General features: G+C 42.1%; 1 protein-coding gene across 1 annotated transcript; it reads left to right on the forward strand.

Annotated features, from left to right (window-relative positions):
- The first annotated feature begins 4,834 nt into the window (after nucleotides 1-4,834).
- On the forward strand, nucleotides 4,835-17,912 carry LOC135504066 (CCN family member 2-like). Its single transcript, XM_064922342.1, has 5 exons — nucleotides 4,835-5,008; nucleotides 6,064-6,280; nucleotides 7,327-7,575; nucleotides 10,639-10,862; nucleotides 17,259-17,912. Exons 1-5 carry the CDS (start codon nucleotides 4,937-4,939, stop codon nucleotides 17,673-17,675), a joined length of 1,179 nt encoding a protein of 392 aa, XP_064778414.1. The 5' UTR covers nucleotides 4,835-4,936; the 3' UTR covers nucleotides 17,676-17,912.
- Nucleotides 17,913-21,133: the final 3,221 nt, after the last annotated feature.

Below are 21,133 nucleotides of genomic sequence, written 5' to 3' on the forward strand. Positions count from 1 at the left end.
AGAGGAGTGGGAGGCCCCAGTGCACAACTGAGCAAGAGGACAAGTACATTAGAGTGTCTAGTTTGAGAAACAGACGCCTCACAAGTCCTCAACTGGCAGCTTCATTAAATAGTACCTGCAAAACACCAGTCGCAACGTCAACAGTGAAGAGGCGACTCCGGGATGCTGGCCTTCTAGGCAGAGTTAGAAAGAAAAAGCTGGCCAATAAAAAGAAAAGATTAAGTTGGGCAAAAGAACACAGACACTGGACAGAGGAAGATTGTAAAAAAGTGTTATGGACAGACAAATCTAAGTTTGAGGTGTTTGGATCACAATGAAGAACATTCTTGAGACGCAAAAAAAATTTAAAGATGCTGGATGCCATCTGTCAAGCATGGTGGAGGCAATGTGATGTTCTGGGGGTACTTTGGTGGTGGTAAAGTAGGAGATTTGTACAGGGTAAAAGGGATCTTAAAGAAGGAAGACTATCACTCCATTTTGATAGCCACGCCATGCCATACCCTGTGGACGGTGCTTAATTGGAGCCAATTTCCTCCTACAACAGGACAATGACCCAGAGCACAGCTCCAAACTATGCTATAACTATGTTATGCTATAACTATTTAGGGAAGAAGCAATCAGCTGTCAATAATGGAGTGGCCAGTCAACCTTATTGAGCTGTTGTGGGAGCAGCGTGACCGTATGGTACGTAAGAAGTGCCCATCTAACCAATCCAATTTGTGGGAGGTGCTTCAGGAAACATGGAAATCTCTTCAGATTACCTCAAAGAATTGACAACTACAATGAAAAGGTCTGCAAAGCTGTAATTGCAGCGAATGGAGGAAATTTGAAGGACACAATTATTATTTTAATTACAAATCATTATTTATAACCTTGTCAAAGTCTTGACTATATTTCCTATTACTTTTGAAACTAATTTCATGTATGTTTTCATGTAAAACAAGGACATTTATTAGTGACCCCAAACTTTTGAACGGTAGTGTACATTGAAATTCAGAGAGCGATTCAGGCTGGATTTCTTCCAAAACATAATTGATGATCTGATGCTCTGTTTGTCATTGATTGTTTTGCTCCTTTGGATAAATAAACAACCGTTTTTTCTTTTTACTTTAATTAATGCTTTCAGTAGGACAAATAATGACATTACATTTATATTTATAATAAACTTGAACTTGATCTTTGTAATATCTTTGCTCTACCTGTATGTTTGAACAAGCATGATATGAAGTATGCATACTCTATTTCATAACAAAACAATATTGCCTCAGCTTACTGTAGGCCCATTGTCTTCTGCACTGAAGCAAGGTCTCCTCCAAATGTCCAATGTACACTGTGAAATGCGTCCCAAATGGCACCTTATTCCCTATGAAGTACACTACATTTGACCAGGGACCATTGCGCTCTGGTCGAACGTAGTGCACTAAATATAGAAAAGCGTGCCATTTGAGACGCAGTCAATGTCTCCTCCAAATGTCCCGTGTACACTGTGGGTTACAGCAGGGCTATTGCCTTGCCTATTAGTTTGGGGGCATTGCAAATCCTGTATTTCTTGGACAGTGTGAAAATAAAATAAAAAGGTGTTGAAAACAAAGTTTAGTGCAAACTGGAGTTCACTTTTGGTCTGCTGTAACTGGTTAACCACATGACTCCCACCTGTGTTGGACATGCATCATTTCATCTGTCTCATTCTATTTTCAAACAATCTGTCTTTTCTTATCCATTCACTCCCCTGTCCTAGCCTTCTTTCTCCATGTGAACTGTTATCAAGAATTCTCATAATTGAATGGAATGTTGGACCAAGGCATTTAAACGGCATAATGATGCCCAAGTAATACTCCATGTATTGTTCTTTATTAGAGCCATTTCTTAACCAAAAATGTTTCAATGGTATGTAACGGTTATGGTAGGCCTATTTAATTAATACATTAAGTGAATGGTCCAGACTTTTGCAGAATTCTTCACTCACCCCAAGAAGATATTTCTATCTCTCCAGTCATACTGTTATGTTTACCGTTATGGTAACAGCCTCTTATTTAGACTAGATGTTAGCATTCTCTGCTGCTTTGCTGTGGTTGCTGGGCTGTGCTACTCTTCACTACAGAATATCAGCATCCCAAATGGCACTCTATATAGCCCTACTATGGGTTTGGTCAAAAGTAATGCACTATATAGTGAACAGGGTGTCATTTCAGACACAGATTTGATTCCTCATGGTTCCTCCGGAGTGGAACCTCTCTGTCTCTTTCACAATGGGACTAGTCATGGCCTTTCAAGTTCAGACCCATGTCAGCCATATTGCTCCAGCACCATGGCAACCACAGGACAGATGAGGTTGGCATTATAAGAGGTGACTTAGATATCAATTAATTTGTTTCGGTTGCATCTAAAGTATTGAAATTAAGAAATAATTAACAACTACCTGTTTTAATGTTATTTTCTAGGCTGTCACTATAAACAGCTGTTTATATATACAGTATGAATCAAAAGTTTGGACACACCTATTCATTTAAGGGTTTTTCAATATTTTTACTAATTTCTACATTATAGATGTAATAGATGAAATAACACATGGAATCATGAATTAACCAAAAAATAGTTAATTGTTTGATTCTTCAAAATAGCCACCCTTCACCTTGATGACAGCTTTGCAAGCTCCTGGCATTCTCTCAACCACCTTCACCTGGAATGCTTGTCCAACAATCTTGAAGAAGTTCCCACATATGCTGAGTACTTGTTAGCTGTCTTTTCCTTCACTCTTCGGTCCAACTCACCCCAAACCATCTCAATTAGGTTGAGGTCGGGTGATTGTGGAGGCCAGGTCATCTGATGCAGCACTCCATCACTCTCCTTCTTGGTTAAATAGCCTTCTTGGTTAAATAGTGTTGGGTCATTGTCTTGTTCAATAAGATGGGATGGCATATTGCTGCAGAATGCTGTGGTAGCCATGCTGGTTAAGTGTGCCTTGAATTCTAAATAAATCCCAGACAGTGTCACCAGCAAAGCACCCCCACACCATCACACACCCTCCTCCATGCTTCACAGTGGGAACCACACATGCGGAGATCATTAGTCCACCTACATAGAATCTCACAAATACATTGTGGTTGGAAACAAATATCTTACATTTGGACTCATCAGACCAAAGGACAGATTTCCACCGGTCTAATGTCCATTGTTTGTGTTTCTTGGCCCAAGCAAGTCACTTCTTCTTATTGGTGTCTTTTAGTAGTGGTTTCTTTGCCGCTATTTGACCACGAAGGTCTGATTCACCTCCGAACAATTGATGTTGAGATGTGTCTGTTACTTGAACTTTGTGAAGCATTTATTTGGGCTGCAATCTGAGGTGCAGTTAACTCTGAATGAACCGCATCAGAGGTAACTGTGGGTCTTCCTTTCCTGTGGTAATCCTCATGAGAGACTGTTTTATCATAGCGCTTGATGGTTTTTGTGTCTGCACTTGAAGAAACTTTGAAAGTTCTTGATATTTTCCGGATTGACTGACCTTCATGTCTTAAATTAATGATGGACTGTTGTTTCTCTTTGCTTATTTGAGCTGTTCTCGCCATACTATAGACTTGGTCTTTTACCAAATATCTTCTGTATACCACCCCTACCTTGTCACAACACAACTGATTATAATTTTTTAACCCTTTTTTTGGTTACTACATGATTCCATATGTGTTATTTTATAGTTTTGATGTCTTCACTATTATTCTACAATGTAGAAAATAGAAAACATAAAGAAAAACCCTTGAATGAGTAGGTGTGTCCACACTTTTGACTGGTACTGTATATATATATATATATATATATATATATATATGTATGTTTAGGAAAGGAAAAGCGAAACCACAATCTCAAAACATAAGGAAGAATATATACACTATGAATTAGCACATTTTCATCTTCCTTATGTTTTAAGATTGTGGTTTTGCTTTTCCTTTCCTAAACATATATATGTATATGTGCATGTTATGTGTATGTTATGTCACACATAACATCTCTCTCTATATATATATATGTTATGTTATGGAAAGGAAAAGCGAAACCACTATCACAAAACATAAGGAAGATGAAAATGTGCTAATTCATAGTGGTCTATTTTACAGTACTCAACTCACGGACTTCTCTTTTCTTTTCTCTTTGCTTATTTGCAGGAAATTAGCTTTAAAACAACAACAAAAAATCTGTTTCCGACGCAAAATGTGTAGAATTTTGCAAAATTGGCTTTGAAACTTCAAAATGTTATTTCCGCCTACAAGAAGGGTGTGAACAGTTTGGGATCGCATGGGTTGCAAGGTGGTGGTCTGTTACTACTTTGATAAATGACAATATCAATCCGGACCTTTGCCACCTTGGAAATATGTGTGACCGGACCTTCTCAAATAGTACTTGAGTACCAGGAAACTTTACACCGCAAATAAGGTTTAGAGGCTATTTGACATCCAGTAGACATCCAGGAGGATCATGTACTTTTCTCCCTTCAACTTGTGTTAAGCTGTGTAAACTTAGCAGCACACCAACAGACTGAGAGGGAGGGAGGGAGGGAGGGAGGGAGGGAGGGAGGGAGGGAGGGAGGGGGAGGGAGGGAGGGAGGGAGGGAGGGAGGGAGGGAGGGAGGGAGGGAGGGAGGGAGGGAGGGAGGGAGGGAGGGAGGGAGGGAGGGAGGGAGAAAGGGCTGGAAGTGTAAATGGATGACAGGGAGTAGGAGGAATGTGAAACATTTTTGATCTCGCTCCAGTGACTGTTTACACGGCGGTCAGCTCTGTGACATCACAGCTGAGACTTTATAAATGACAGCCATGCAAAGGAATGAGTAGTTAGCCAACAGCAAGCAGCACTGGTAGCTAGCTAGCACCACTACCAACAATTTCATTACTTAGAGGTTAGACAGACAGACACAACAGAGCAGTCCAATCAACCTACAGTCGTTTCAATGGAAATTTCAAGACAACTCAGTGACAATGTGATAGCCTTGGCATTACTGCTCTGTATGGGTGCACTGCAGGTGAGGCCACACAGGTTTTCTGCTTTTCTCGTTGTGTGTATGGGGAGGTGAACTGTACCTGTATCTTACCCCTGTTTCTCAGGATGTGGACTCTCTGTGGAGATCAATGTGACTACATTCCATTGATTGTATCCATTCATTCCATGGAAAGATCTATCACAAGATTCCAGGTGGCTATGTTTGAAGATTAAACCAAATCTGTTTCGATAGAACTGATTGTTTGTTTTTATGTTTGTGTTGTTTTTATTTTAAATTACTCTATAGCCAATTTGTAATATTTGTAACTTACTCTAGAGCCAATTTTATAATATTTGTAACTTTCTCTATAGCCAATTTGTAATATTTGAACAATAAGCTGTTCATTGCATGATGCACCAGTATTGTACACTGCATATTCCGATTATTTTTTTTTTGTTATCTAGAAATGGGCAAAAATGTACACTTTGATCATCATGAATAATAATGATCAATATTGATGTATTAAGAATATTGTGAATGTTTGATGTTAATTTGTATAGTTGCATAGAGAATAGTTTGAGATGACAAATTATGTTTAAAACAATGGAAGAGTCCAGGGGAGATGACATTGAGGCCAGTATGTCCAAAGATTGCCTGCTGTGGGTTGGCTCCATTATCTGCCTGTAATTGAAAACAGGAGTATTTTGACTAGACAGTGTTGGACATATAGTGTACTAGATAGTGTACTTTGACTAGACAGTGTTGGACATAGTAGACAAATTACTTCTACCAAATACACATTTTTTGACCAAACTTACATTTGGTCAAAAAAAGGATGTTTTATTTCAGAACATAACTGCAGCATTGTTTTAACCGTGATGATGTTGATGATGATTATGAGGATGGCGACAATTAAAATATTGTTGATACTTGAGATGGTGATAATAATGATGAAGATGATTATGATGACGATGATGACGGAGATAATGATGACGAATATGACGACAACAACAACTGATCAACAATTGACCTCCCACTTCTCTTGCTCTAATCTCTACCTGCTCTAACCTCTAACATCTGCCCCCGTGTTACTCCAGGTGTGGTGTCAGCTATGCCCGGGACCATGCCAGTGCCCCAGCCCCGTGCCCCTGTGCCCAGCTGGAGTTCCTCTGGTCCTGGACGGCTGCCAGTGCTGCCAGGTGTGTGCCCGGCAGCAGGGTGAGGCCTGCAGTGATCTGTACTTGTGTGACAGCCAGCGAGGACTGCAGTGTGACTACAGCACTAGCTTCTCCGGCAACCCTGGAGAGTGTTCCAGTGAGTACCAATTGTTTATTGACTTTCAGTCATAAACAAACGCAACAGTGCCACCCTTCCTAACAGTAAATATGCAGCCTCTGCCCAAGCCAAACCCAGGCCTGAAAGATTCAGAGTCAGTTTAGACCAGGTGTGGTTTGGCTTTGCAGTCTGTGTGGGTGGGACAAACAGACAACTCTTTTCTGACACTAAACAACCAACCTCTGCCCATGACAATTAGCAAATAAAGAGAGAGGGTTTGAAGCTGCACTCTGTTAGACTGTCTGTATGTAAGAGAGGGACAAACATACACTCTGTTTAGGGCATATACTCAGCCAGCTAGCCAGCCAGAAAGCGGAGGGGCTTTAGTTTGCCTGTATTTCAAAACACCTCAACCTCTATTTTCAGTGGTGCTGTTGACACACTTCCCATTGAGAATGATAGATTGCAGAGACAACACACACGGATTGCAAAACAGACTTTTCAGTCTCCCCAGGCCTGAGTTGTGTCCCAAATGACACCCTATTCCCTACATGGTGCACTACTTTTGACCAGAGCAGTGCACTTAATAGGGAATAGGGTGCCATTTGGGCCACAACCTGGTTTCCCATAACATCACATAACAACCCACAGGCTTGGCACTAGACATGAACCTCTTGAGTCCTTACCTCACTCTTTCATAAGCTCTCTCTCTCTCTCTCTCTCTCTCTCTCTCTCTCTCTCTGTTTGAGGTTTTCCTTTCCTAATTGTATTTCCTTCAGACCAGAGCAGAGGCCATGTTCCAGGGTTAGGATTAGGGTGGGGATGCCAGTCCAGGGTAAGGAGCCTAAAATAATCTCTCTGTCCTGTTCCCACATCATACTGGGGTTCAAATACTATGTGAAATCCTTTCAAATACGTTATCTGTGCTTGATTGAGCTTGCCTGGTTTGATGGAGCAATAGAATAGTCCCAAAAATACAAACTCTACCCATCTGGACTCCAGGCAGGCTAGAACAAACGCTCAAACTATTTGATAGATTTCAAATGGAATTTGAACCCAGCTCTGTTCTGTTCATACCCATCCAGGTCAGGAGGAGTTGGGCTGTGATATGAATGGGGTTTCTTACCTGGATGGCCAGGTGTTCCAGCCCTCCTGTGCCACCCAGTGCCGCTGCCAGGGGGGAGGTGTGACCTGTGTGCCCCTGTGCCCTGAGGACATCCGTCTGCCCAGCCCAGACTGCCCATACCCCCAGCGGGTACAGCTGCCTGGGAAGTGTTGCAAGGAGTGGGTGTGTGAGAACACGGACAATACCATACTTCAGGATGCCATCACAGGTAACATCAAGCTTGGATAACAGTCATACACTAGTCTGGTCCAAGATCTGTTTGTGCTGTATAGTTCACTACTATGGTGGTTGTCATTGGCAATACAATACAAACAGATCTGGCACCAGGCTTGTCATCCTCTGTTCTGACGCAGGTTTCTGCTACATCTTTAAACTGGACCATATTTAAAAGTCACTGTGTACTCCAAACGTTATTTTCTGATTTTAGACAAGCTACTTGACATATATAAGGAATTATTCACACAATTGGATACCACAATGACAGATGTTATTTTGTTGATCAAGCTGTAGGACAATATTAACATCCCACAAGTGCATTGATGACGTCGTCCCCACAATGACTGTACGTACATACCCCAACCAGAAGCCATAGATTACAGGCAACATCCACACAGAACGAAAGGGTAGAGATGCTGCTTTCAAGGAGCGGGACTCTAACCCGGAAGCTTGTAAGAAATCCCACTATGCCCTCTGACGAACCATCAAACAGGCAAAGCGTCAATATAGGACTAAGATAGAATTGTACTACACCAGCTCCGACGCTCGTTGGATGTGGCAGGGCTTGCAAACTATTACAGACTACAAAGGGAAGCACAGCCTTGAGCTGACCCGTGACACAAGCCTACCAGACGAGCTAAATTACTTCTATGCTCGCTAAATTACGCTCGCTGAGGCAAGCAACACCGAAGCATGCATGAGAGCATCAGCTGTTCTGGATGACTGTGTGATCACGCTCTCCGTAGCCAATGTTAGTAAGACCTTTAAACAGGACAACATTCACAAGGCCAGACGGATTACCAGGATGTGTACTCCAAGCATGCGCAGACCAACTGGCAAGTGTCTTCCCTGACATTTTCAACCTGTCCCTGACTGAGTCTGTAATACCAAAATGTTTCAAGCAGACCACCATAGTCCCTGTGCCCAAGAACACTACGGTACTGTAACCTGCCTAAATGACTACCGACCTGTAGAAGTCACGTCCATAGTCATGAAGTGCTTTGAAAAGCTGGTCATGGCTCACATCAACACCATTATCCCAGAACCCCTAGACCCAGTCCAATTTGCATACCGCCCCAACAGATCCACAGATGATGCAATCTCTATTGCACTCCACACTGCCCTTTCCCACCTGGACAAAAGGAACACCTATGTGAGAATGCTATTCATTCACTACAGCTCAGGTTTCAACACAATAGTGCCCTCAAAGCTCATCACAAGGCTATGGACCCTTGGACTAAACACCTCCCCCTGCAACTGAATCCTGTTCTTCCTGACGGGCCGCCCCCAAGTGGTAAGGGTAGGTAACAACACATCTGCCACGCTCATCCTCAACACGGGGGCCCCTCAGGTGTGCGTGCTCAGTCCCCTCCTGTACTCCCTTTTCACTCCTGACTGCATGGCCAGGCACGACTCCAACGCCATCATTAAGTTTGCCAATGACACAACAGTGATAGGGCTGATCACTGACAACGATGAGACAGCCTATAGGGAGGTCAGAGACCTGGCTATGTGGTGCCAGGATAACAACCTCTCACTCAACGTGATCAAGACAAAGGAGATGATTGTGGACTACAGGAAAAGGAGGACCGAGCACGACTCCATTCTCATCAAGGAGGCTGCAGTAGGGCAGGTTGAGAGCTTCAAGTTCCTTGGTGTCATCACCAACAAACTATCATGGTCCATACACACCAAGACAGTCGTGAAGAGGGCACGTCAAAGCCTATTCCCCCTCAGGAGACTGAAAAGATTTGGCATGAGTCCTCAGATCCTCAAAAGTTCTACAGCTGCACCATCGAGAGCATCCTGACTGCTTGCATCACTGCCTGGTATGGCAACTGCTCAGCCTCCGACCACAAGGCACTTAGTGCATACGGCCCAGTACATCACTGGGGTAAATATTCCTGTCAGTGAAAGGCCCTAAAAATGTCAAAAACTCCAGACACCCCACACACCCCACACGCCAAGTCTAGGTCCAAAAGGCTTCTTAACAGCTTCTACCCCCAAACCATAAGACTCCCGATCAGCTAATCAAATGGCTACCCAGACGATTTGCATTGTCCCCCCTCCCCTCTCTCTTATGCTGCTGTTACTCTCTGTTTATTAACTATGCATGTCAATTTAACTCTACCTAAATGTACATATTACCTCAATTACCTGGACTAACCTATGCCCCCGCACATTGACTCTGTACGGGTACCCCTGTACTCTATACAGACTTGCTACTGTTATTTTGCTGCTGCTCTTTCATCATTTAAAAAATTATATATATTTTTTTACTTATCTATTTTTTTCTTTAAACTGCATTGTTGGTTAAGGGCTTGTAAGTAACCATTTCGCTGTAAGGTCTACTACACCTGTTGTATTCAGTGCATGTGACAAATAACATTTGATTTGATTTGAGCTGTCACTGACATTCACTGTCTGAGGTCTTTTATTGATGGATGTTTAGCATTTAATTGGGGTGAATTTGGCCAAATGAAATAACACAATGTCCAAATATAACCACAGCATTTCAATGGAAAAGTCTGGCCAGATGAAGATTCACATTATTGTTAAAATAGAAAGTCCTCTTACAGTGGACCATGTTTCCCATATGCATCCCACATGACACCCTATTCCCTATGTATTCACTATTTTTGACCAAAACCGATATAGTTCTGGTCACAGCGGACCAGAAACACAGCTGGTTATTATGACTCACAGATTCAACCAGAGTGAGGGAGTGATCTCCGTCGATAACACTGCTTTTCTGTCATACAAAAAGGCGAAAAGTTCCTGTCCAATTTGAGGCCAATTGAGTCATTTATGACATCTGAAACACACTGATACATTTTTTTTTACCTGGGAATTCATGTCAGATTAGTTTTTTGGCTCTGATTGAGTTGTTAACAGCTGGATGTCATGACAAGTCACTCATTCCTCATTGCTCGAAGCGCAGTGCTGTTATTCCCCATTCTTAATCTTCTTTTTAAGACAGCTGAAGCAAGCAATCAAGTATTCTTGAGGAAATTCACCATTCAGTCTCATTTCTCTCCTGGCCTCCTCTCTCCAGCCTCCAGATCAGACAGGTTGTGGCCAGGCATGTCTGGTCCCCAGCAAAACCCAGCCTTTAACTGTATAGACCAGAGTACAGAGTGGAGTGTCTGCTCCCGGACTTGTGACGCCGGGGTCTCCACTCGGGTTTCCAACAAGAACCCAGCCTGCCGGCTCGAGATGCAGAGCCGTCTTTGTAAGGTCTGGCCCTGTCAGGCACTCCAGCCACGCAGAAGCCCCATGGTGAGCCCACACCTGCCCATATAACCTCTTGTAACCCACTCCCCAACCGGCCTACCTCACATGTCATAGGTTATGTCAACAGGGATATTAGGTTATGTCAACAGGGATATTAGGTTATGTCAACAGGGATGTTAGGTTATGTCAACAGGGATATTAGGTTATGTCAACAGGGATATTAGGTTATGTCAACAGGGATATTAGGTTATGTCAACAGGGATATTAGGTTATGGCAACAGGGATATTAGGTTATGGCAACAGGGATATTTGGTTATGTAAACAGGGATATTAGGTTATGTCAACAGGGATATTAGGTTATGGCAACAGGGATATTAGGTTATGTCAACAGGGATATTAGGTCATGTCAACAGGGATATTAGGTTATGTCAACAGGGATATTAGGTTATGTCAACAGGGATATTAGGTTTTGTCAACAGAGATATTAGGTATGTCAACAGGGATGTTAGGTTATTACATTAATATTTATGTCAACAGGATCATTAGATTATGTCAACAGGGATATTAGGTTATGGCAACAGGGATTTTAGGTTATGGCAACAGGGATATAAGGTTATGTCAACAGAGATATTAGGTATGTCAACATCCATGTTAGGAACAGGGATATTAGGTTATGTCAATCATTAGATTATGTCATCTAAATCATTTAGGTTATGGCAACAGGGATTTTAGAGTCAACAGGGATATTAGGTTATGTCAACAGGGATATCCATTAGATTATGTCAGGTATTCCTTGAAGATATTAGGGCAACAGGGATGGGGGATATTAGGTTATGTCAGGTGTCTCAACAGGAAGGTGGTGATTATGTCAACAGGATCATTAGTTATGTCCTATTAGGTTATGTCTTATGGCAGGGATATTGTTATGGCCATTGGGATATTAGGTTATGTCAACAGGGATATTAGGTTATGGCAACAGGGATATTAGGTTATGTCAACAGGGATACTAGGTTACTTCCTCAGTGGTAGATTATGGAACAGGCGAGCAGGCCAGAGGTATTAGGATGAACGCTTTTGTTATGCCCTATTAGGTTATGGGTGATATTAGGTCAACAGGATATTGTAGATGGCAACAGGGATATTAGGTTATGGCAACAGGGATATTAGGTTATGTCAACAGCTATTGTAGGCATGGCAACATGGATATTAGGTTATGGCAACAGGATATTAGGTTATGTCAACAGGGATAGGTTATGTCAACAGGGATATTAGGTTATGCAACAGGAGGATTATGTCAACAGGGATATTAGGTGATAGAACTTGGATATTAGGTTATGAACACCATTAGATTATGTCAACAGGGATATTAGGTTATGCGTTCTGGATATGAGTTGTATGGGGGATATTAGGTTATGGCAACAGGGATATTAGGTTATGCCAACAGGGATATTAGGTTATGGCAACAGGGATATTAGGTTATGCAACAGGATCATTAGATATCATTAGATTAGAACGGGATATTAGGTTATGGCAACAGGGATTTTAGATGAACAGGATCATTAGTGCAACAGGGATATTAGGTTACCTGCGCAACGGGATTTATGGCAAAAAGGATATTAGGTCTTGGCAACTGGGATATTAGAGGCACGGGATATTAGGTTATGTCAACAGGGATATTAGGTTATGTCAACAAGGATATTAGTTGTGGAGCATGAACCTACAGGAACGGGCCACCGCCTTGATGTTAGTTGAGAACAACAGGGATTGTCCAGGATCACGCCAAGGTTCTTAGGTTATGGGAACAGGACACAATGGAGTTGTCAACCGTGATGGCGAGGTTATGGAACGGGATCCTTAGGGATGGAAGAGCATATCCGTCTTGCCGAGGTTCAGCTTGAAACAGGTGGTGATCCGTCATGGCAAAAGACTGATATGTCTGCCAGACATGCAGAGATGCGATTATGGCCACCTGGTCATCAGGAAGGGGGAAGAGAGAACAGGAAAGAAGAGTTAGGGCAGATGTGAACAGCTGCAATGAGAGCAAACCTGATAGCAGAGAGACCATGTGAGGATATGACAGAGCCAAGTGACTTGGTGTATAGCGAGAATAGGAGAGGGCCTAGAACAGAGCCCTGGGGGACAACAGTGGTTAGATGTCAGGGATATTAGTATGTGGCAACAGGGAGACAGATTATCGCAATGCCACCTGGTATTAGCGACCTGTCAGGTAGGGATATTAGGGAGGTTATGTCAACAGGGATTAGCGTGGGCAACAGGGATATTAGGAGATGAACAGGGATATTAGGTTATGGCAACAGGGATATTAGGTTATGGAAGGAGGATCTTATGGTTCACAGTATTGAAGGGAGCCGATAGGTCTATTGAACAGGATGAGAGCATTAGGTTATGAACAGATATTAGTTAGCAACAGGGATTTAGGTTATGTCAACAGGATCATTAGATTATGCAACAGGGATATCCGTGATACAGATGAAGGATATTAGCATGTCAACAGGGATGACTAGTTTGAAACAGGATATTTGGTTATCAAGGGATAGGTTATGTCATTCTAGGTTATGCAACAGGGATATTAGGTTATGGCAACAGGGATATTAGGTTATGGCAAGATATTTTATGTCAACAGGATATTAGGTTATGGCAACAGAATGTCAACAGATATTAGGTTATGTCAACAGGTCTTAGTTGTTGACATCGGAGGTATCGAGTGTAGGTTTTTATGTCAGAAGGGGGTGCAACTATTAGCTTATGGAAAAGACGGAAGGGATATTAGGTTATGGTCAGGGATGAGTTGATGAGCGAGGTGATGGTACAGGGATAAGGTTATGGAAATGGATCTGGTTATGAAGAGAGGATATTAGGATAGGGTCAACAGGGATATTGGTTATGTCGGCAGGCCGTCAACACATTAATGGCAACAGGGATATTAGATGATTTCATCTGGTTATGAGAGAGGTTATGTCAACAGGGATATTAGGGGGAAAGAGGTCAGAGCAACAGGGATAGGGCAGTGTGATATTAGGTTATGAACAGCGGTGTCAACAGGGATTTGACTTAGCAAATGAGGATCGGATTATGTCAACAGGATATTTTTCAAAATGGTTGATATTAGGTTATGTCAACAGTCATCTGCAGAGAGGGATATTAGGTTATGGGGGGAGGGATATTAGGAGGATTCAACAGGGATATTGGATGGTGGCAACAGGGATATTAGGTTCCTAGGGTTATGATGGCAACAGATATTAGCTTGGAATATTAGAGTGGTAGAAATTAGGTTTTGCAACAGGGATAGAGGATGGAAAATATGTATGAGAGGGATATTAGGAGGAACAGGATGGTTATGTCAACAGGTCCGCAACAGGGATATTAGGTTATGTCAACAGGGATATTGTATGATGGCAACAGGGATATTAGATTATGTCAACAGGAATATTAGTTATGTCAACATGTGATGCAACAGGGATATGAGGTTATGTCAACAGGGATATTAGGAGGGGAGGACCGAGGATATTAGGCCTGGATGGATAGGGGCAACATAGAGTTATGTCAACAGGATGCAGAAAGGGAACAGGGATATTAGGTCAACAGGGATTGAGGAGGCAGAATCAGGAGATAGGTTATGGAGAAGGATATGAGCAGACAGGGTGAGATGATAGGATGGAAGAGGGATATTAGGGGGGAGAGAGATGCAACAGATATTTGGTTGGGACAGGGATATTATCCGAGTAGGGGCAACAGGGAAGTGTTGGATGATGGCAACAGGGATATTAGGTTACGAGAGGGATATTAGGATATGGCAACATGGATATTGGTTGGAGACTTGGAGGGGGTTAGTTGCAATGAGGTTAGTGGAACAGAACAGCATTATGTAAAGGGATATTAGGTTATGCAACAGTATTAGGATATGTCTACCTGGATATTAGATTATGGGGATATTAGGTTAAGGTGAACAGGGATATAAGGTTAGGTCAAAAGAGGGATATTAGTTATGGAAAGAAGGAGGCAACAGAGGATATTAGGTTAAAGGCAAGACGGATATTAGGGGGGATATTAGGTTAAACAGGGATATTAGGATATGTCAACAGGATGTTAGAACAGGGATATTAGGTTATGCCGTCAACAGGGATATTAGGTTATCAAGGCAACAAGGATATTGGTTATGAACTCTCAACAGGGATATTGGTTAGGGCAAAATGGATAAGGATGTGTAACAGAGAAATGGCTGGTAACAGGGATGTGACAGCATGGAATTCAAAGGGATATTAGGCGAAGAGGGATAGATTATTAGGTTAAGGGGAGAAAGAGGCAGATATGACCAACTTGGGAGAGATGAACAGGATATTAGGTTATGGCAACAGGGATATTAGGTTATGGCAACAGCTGACCAGATAGCTTATGTCAACAGGGATATTAGGTTATGCGAGAATGTCACGTATTAGGGCGGACGAAGAGGTTATGGCAGTAGGAGTAGCAGTGTTATCAACAGTGGTGATCCATGTTTAGGTTATGCCAATAAGGTCGAGGGATATTAGGAGGGAACAGGGATAGGCTGAGATGAACAGGGATATTAGCCTATGTTATGGCAACAGGGATATTAGGTTATGTCAACAGGGATATTAGTTCCAGATATTAGGCTTATGTCAACGGAGACCTGGAACTAGATTATGGCAACAGGGATATTAGGTTATCAACAGTGATATTAGGTTATGTCAACTGGGACCAACAGGGATTATTAGGTTATGGCCGCTATTAGATGACGCGGATATTGGTTAGCGTATTGTATGGTCTGTGCAGAGAGGAGAGAACAACAGGATAGATTATGGCAACATAGATATTAGGTTATGGCAACAGATAGAGGCTACGGGATAATGTCAAAGGAGATTGGATATGACAAGTGGACTACAGGTTATCAATGTTCAGAAAGTTAAACTATTACGTATGCAAGGGAATCTTATTGACTAAAATGATTGAAATGATACAGTACTGCTGGAGTAGGCTAGCTGGCAGTGGCTGCGTTGTTGACTTTGTAGGCTAGCAGGCAGGGATATTAGGTTATGCAACAGGGATTTAGTTATGACACTACAACTAATGGCAACAGGGATATTAGGTTATGTCAACAGAGATATTTGGTATGTCAACGAGGGATAATAGTTTCAACAGGGATGCTAGGTTATGTCAACAGGGGATTATGTCAACAGGGATAGCTGGCTAGCTACAGGATATTAGGTTATGATTACGTTATGGCAACAGGGATATTAGGTTCTGTAACAGGGATATTAGTTAAAATATTAGAAACAGATATTAGCTGGCTAGCTAGGGATATTAGGTTCTGTCAGGGATATTAGGTTATGGCAACTCTAGACTACACAATTGTCTTAGATACAACAGGGATATGTTATGGCAGGATATAGCTTATGCAACGGGATCAAACAAATCAAAGGGATATTAGGTTATGTAATGAAATGAAATGAAAATGTGATATTAGGTAACTGTGGATATGTCGAGGTTATGCGGACTGTTGACAGGGTTGTTGAAGTTCTATTAGGTAGACAGGGATATTTGGCTATGTCAACAGGGAGTATCCCCTACGTTATGGCAACAATATTAGGTTATGTAACAGGGAACCTCGGTAAATTAAGATAATCACTCTAAGTCTACACACTCTAAACTACACAATTATTTGGATACAAAGACAGCAAAGATAACTATGTAGGGATAGCTAACAACACTAATCTGGATCATAGTTCAGTTGATGTCAATAGTTTATTACAGTGTAGTAGACGGTTATGTGGATATTAGGTATGCTGGGCAGATAGCAGTGTAGATTACGGGATTAGGTTATGTCAACAGGGATATTAGATTATGGCAACAGGGATATTTGATAATTAGGTTATCTTTGATACAAAGGGATATTAGGTTATGTCTATTAGGTATGTCAACAAGATATTATTGGGATAAGATTAGACAAATCAAACCATTGTACTAAATGAATATGTAATGAAAATGTAATGAAAAGTTGAAAAGTTATATACCTGTCAACCGAGATAGTGTAGGGATATAAGGTTATGTCAATCAGGGTATTAGGTCAACCCGAGATACCGGAAGATCAACAGGACCCATGCCTTGCATATGCCTCATATATGTGCTCAAATGTGTGCTCCTGTCACCTGGACTCTAATGTAAAGTGTGCAGTCCTTTATTAAATGGCCATACTGTATGTTCTGGAGTATACTTGTGTCGGGAACGCATGTGCTATGTGTACAACATTGTACAAAAAATCATGTATTATGGTGTTATATTTTCTCTTCAGAAATTGCATTTGAGTTCATTCCTAATTTAATAGAACATACATGAACCTCTATTCTCAGCAGCCATGAGCTCATCTAGTAGGCTAACATTGGTGATCTGTGTGTGTTTTCTCAGTCAGGCCAGCGCTGCGAGCCGAGCTACAGGTCATTGGTGCCAGTGAGACTGGTGCACCAGGGCTGCTACAGCACACGAGTCTACCGGCCCCGGTATTGTGGTCAGTGTACCGACGCCCGCTGCTGCTCCCCGTACCGGACCAGCACGGCCACCGTGGCATTCCGGTGCCCCACAGGCAGGCTCCTACACCGGGCAGTCATGATGATCCAGTCCTGTGTCTGTCACTACAACTGCCCCTACTCAGTTTCAGGCCCCTATGCAGCTGTACCCTACTCAGCTTCAGGCCCCTATGCAGCTGTACCCTACTCAGCTTCAGGCCCCTATGCAGCTGTACCCTACTCAGCTTCAGGCCCCTATGCAGCTGTACCCTACACAGGCCCTTCACGCTCATACAGGAGCCCTGCCATTTGGGGCTAGACTTGCATTTCGATTCAACCCTCTACTCCCCCTTGAGAACCTAGGGCGTCCACCGTGGCTCTCCACCTCAATATGTTCCGATAGGCCTTTTTCCCAGGAGATCTCCACTTTACCACTTACTGTAAGTTATTGTAGAGATCTCCACTTTACTACTTACTGTAAGTTATTGTAGAGATCTCCACTTTACTACTTACTGTAAGTTATTGTAGAGATCTCCACTTTACTACTTACTGTAAGTTATTGTAGAGATCTCCACTTTACTACTTACTGTAAGTTATTGTAGAGATCTCCACTTTACTACTTACTGTAAGTTATTGTAGAGATCTCCACTTTACTACTTACTGTAAGTTATTGTAGAGATCTCCACTTTACTACTTACTGTAAGTTATTGTAGAGATCTCCACTTTACTACTTACTGTAAGTTATTGTAGAGATCTCCACTTTACTACTTACTGTAAGTTATTGTAGAGATCTCCACTTTACTACTTACTGTAAGTTATTGTAGAGATCTCCACTTTACTACTTACTGTAAGTTATTGTAGAGATCTCCACTTTACTACTTACTGTAAGTTATTGTAGAGATCTCGAGCCCTATCCTACCCCCCTTCATGCACTGACACTCCCATACTGAGACATGGGAGCAACACGTATTCTGTGTCCCAATGTCCATACTGGTACACTACTTGCCAAATAGATTGCTGAACAATGCCTATTACATTGCTTCCTTCTAAGTGGTATACAAGTATGGATATTGGAACAGAGCCTCTCTCTATCACGACTGGATCCAGCAGGTGTAACCTATACCTCTTAGGATAGATAGGGGAAGTGAAATGGTCTTCTGGGTAATAAACTGGGACTGAGTTGGGGGATAAAGCCCTGCCATGACTGGACAAGGTCAGTCTGCACTAAGACCTCTACTCTCTTCCATTTTATCACCTGTCATAGGGTGACCTCATGAGGAGTAGAATAGGTCAATAAACCCTAATTAGCTAGACTCGTCCCAGGTCTGTTTGTGTTTTTCTCTACTACATGGTCATTGTCAAGCCAAACGTTTAGCATGACGTCTCCATAAGGAGTTGGCAAGTGAGCAGAAACAGACTGATAGAGCTACTGTTTAGCATATGGAAGTGAACTACTGTAACACAACACGCCTTGTTTACTGATTGACCAACTGTAGTATCATATGACTAGACTAGACGACACCTGACCAGAGACATTTGTTGCCTTTCTTGACTCATCTTAGGTCTTAGTGTTTCTCCTGGACTCGTGACCTGACTTAGTTGACTGAATAATTGTTGTTACTTACATTTTCGTGAATTTATTTTATAGAATGACACCAACTTTTGGGTTGATAGACACTGTATCTTGACATGCAAATTCCATCTGTTGTATCAGTTTGTTTGTTTATAAATGTGTCTATTTTGTGATGAAATTGTACTTTTATTTTCTAAATTGCTGTAAATATAAACCATTCTTATGCTTTTTGAAATGTACATCTGTATCGCTGGTTCTATGCATTGTCCAAAATGTTTTCCATTCACAGTGCCTTTTGTGTAAAGCTTGAGCTCATTTGTACATGGCATATTATTCAATAATTATTTGCTATATTGAGATGTTGTTCATCTCCTTATGATTGATTAGTGATTTGTGTGCTGATATTTCAACATGCACACTGTAGAGTCCCAATATCAGAATGCCATGTAAATTCATTGACATTTAGTGGCTTCTATTGGACTCACAGTATCAGTGCAAATAGTTGTGTGTTGAATAGGAAACTGACCGGATCTAAATTGATGTCATTTATTTTTATATAAAATGACTGAATGTTGACCTTGATCAAAAAGTTATGTTCTTGGCTTTTCTCAAAAAGCATCTTGTTTCAAACCACTGTTACAAAACTGGATGAAATAAGGGGTCACTGTGTGTGTGTGTGTGTGTGTGTGTGTGTGTGTGTGTGTGTGTGTGTGTGTGTGTGTGTGTGTGTGTGTGTGTGTGTGTGTGTGTGTGTGTGTGTGTGTGTGTGTGTGTGTGTGTGTGTGTGTGTGTGTGTGTGTGTGTGTGTGTGTGTGTGTGTGTGTGTGTGTGTGTGTGTGTGTGTGTGTGCGGTGTGTGTCTAGACATGGAAATCAGTCCCTACTGATAATTTCAGAATTCTTCTGTATAGAGTCAGTGATACAGCTTGTCATAGAGCAAATAGCACTTTCACACAAAACATTATGAGAGAACACCTACCTCCACCTTTTGCAATCTCAATGTGGAGCTCTGAGAATAACTGAGAAGTGCTAGGAAACTGAGAGACTGACTTCTTCATTCATCTTGAAGGAAATACTTTTTTCCATTCAACCTCTATTCAGGTTATTCTCAACCGTATAAGATCAATTTCTGTGGGGGAGAGAAAATGGAGACAAACTCTTCCTGTGGACAAGTTAACAAGTCCTTTTCACACAAATTCTTACCTGCAGTGTGTGCAGGTAGCGGTGCAGCCAACGGGTTTCTCCACGCATCGCGCCGACAGAAACAAACACCTTTCTGGTAAGAAGAGGGGTGGGGGTGTATGCCTTATGGCTAACGAGACATGGTGCGATGAAAGAAACATATAGGAACTCAAATCCTTCTGTTCACCTGATTTAGAATTCCTCACAATCAAATGTAGACCGCATTATCTACCAAGAGAATTCTCTTCGATTATAATCACAGCCGTATATATCCCCCCCCAAGCAGACACATCGATGGCTCTGAACGAACTTTATTTAACTCTTTGCAAACTGGAAACCATTTATCCGGAGGCTGCACTCATTGTAGCTGGGGATTTTAACAAGGCTAATCTGAAAACAAGACTCCCTAAATTTTATCAGCATATCGATTGCGCAACCAGGGGTGGAAAAACCTTGGATCACTGTTACTCTAACTTCTGCGATGCATATAAGGCCCTGCCCCGCCCGCCTTTCTGAAAAGCTGACCACGACTCCATTTTGCTGATCCCTGCCTACAGACAGAAACTGAAACAAGAAGCTCCCACGCTGAGGTCTGTCCAACGCTGGTCCGACCAAGCTGACTCCACACTCCAAGACTGCTTCCATCACGTGGACTGGAACATGTTTCGTATTGCGTCAGATAACAACATTGACGAATACGCTGATTCGGTGTGCGAGTTCATTAGAACGTGCGTTGAAGATGTCGTTCCCATAGCAACGATTAAAACATTCCCTAACCAGAAACCGTGGATTGATGGCAGCATTCGCGTGAAACTGAAAGCGCGAACCACTGCTTTTAATCAGGGCAAGGTGTCTGGTAACATGACGGAATACAAACAGTGCAGCTATTCCCTCCGCAAGGCTATCAAACAAGCTAAGCGTCAGTACAGAGACAAAGTAGAATCTCAATTCAACGGCTCAGACACAAGAGGCATGTGGCAGGGTCTACAGTCAATCACGGACTACAGGAAGAAATCCAGCGCA

This window comes from Oncorhynchus masou, chromosome 18 (assembly GCF_036934945.1).
Source record: "Oncorhynchus masou masou isolate Uvic2021 chromosome 18, UVic_Omas_1.1, whole genome shotgun sequence".
Taxonomy (NCBI): Eukaryota; Metazoa; Chordata; class Actinopteri; order Salmoniformes; family Salmonidae; genus Oncorhynchus; species Oncorhynchus masou.

What these genes read in the sequence shown, in the direction of transcription:
- LOC135504066 (XM_064922342.1), top strand. Translation starts at nt 4,937, where the DNA reads ATGGAAATTTCAAGACAACTCAGTGACAATGTGATAGCCTTGGCATTA. An exon ending in TCTGTATGGGTGCACTGCAG is followed by an intron (nt 5,009 to 6,063) that starts GTGAGGCCACAC and finishes GTGTTACTCCAG; the next exon opens with GTGTGGTGTCAGCTATGCCC. An exon ending in CAACCCTGGAGAGTGTTCCA is followed by an intron (nt 6,281 to 7,326) that starts GTGAGTACCAAT and finishes ATACCCATCCAG; the next exon opens with GTCAGGAGGAGTTGGGCTGT.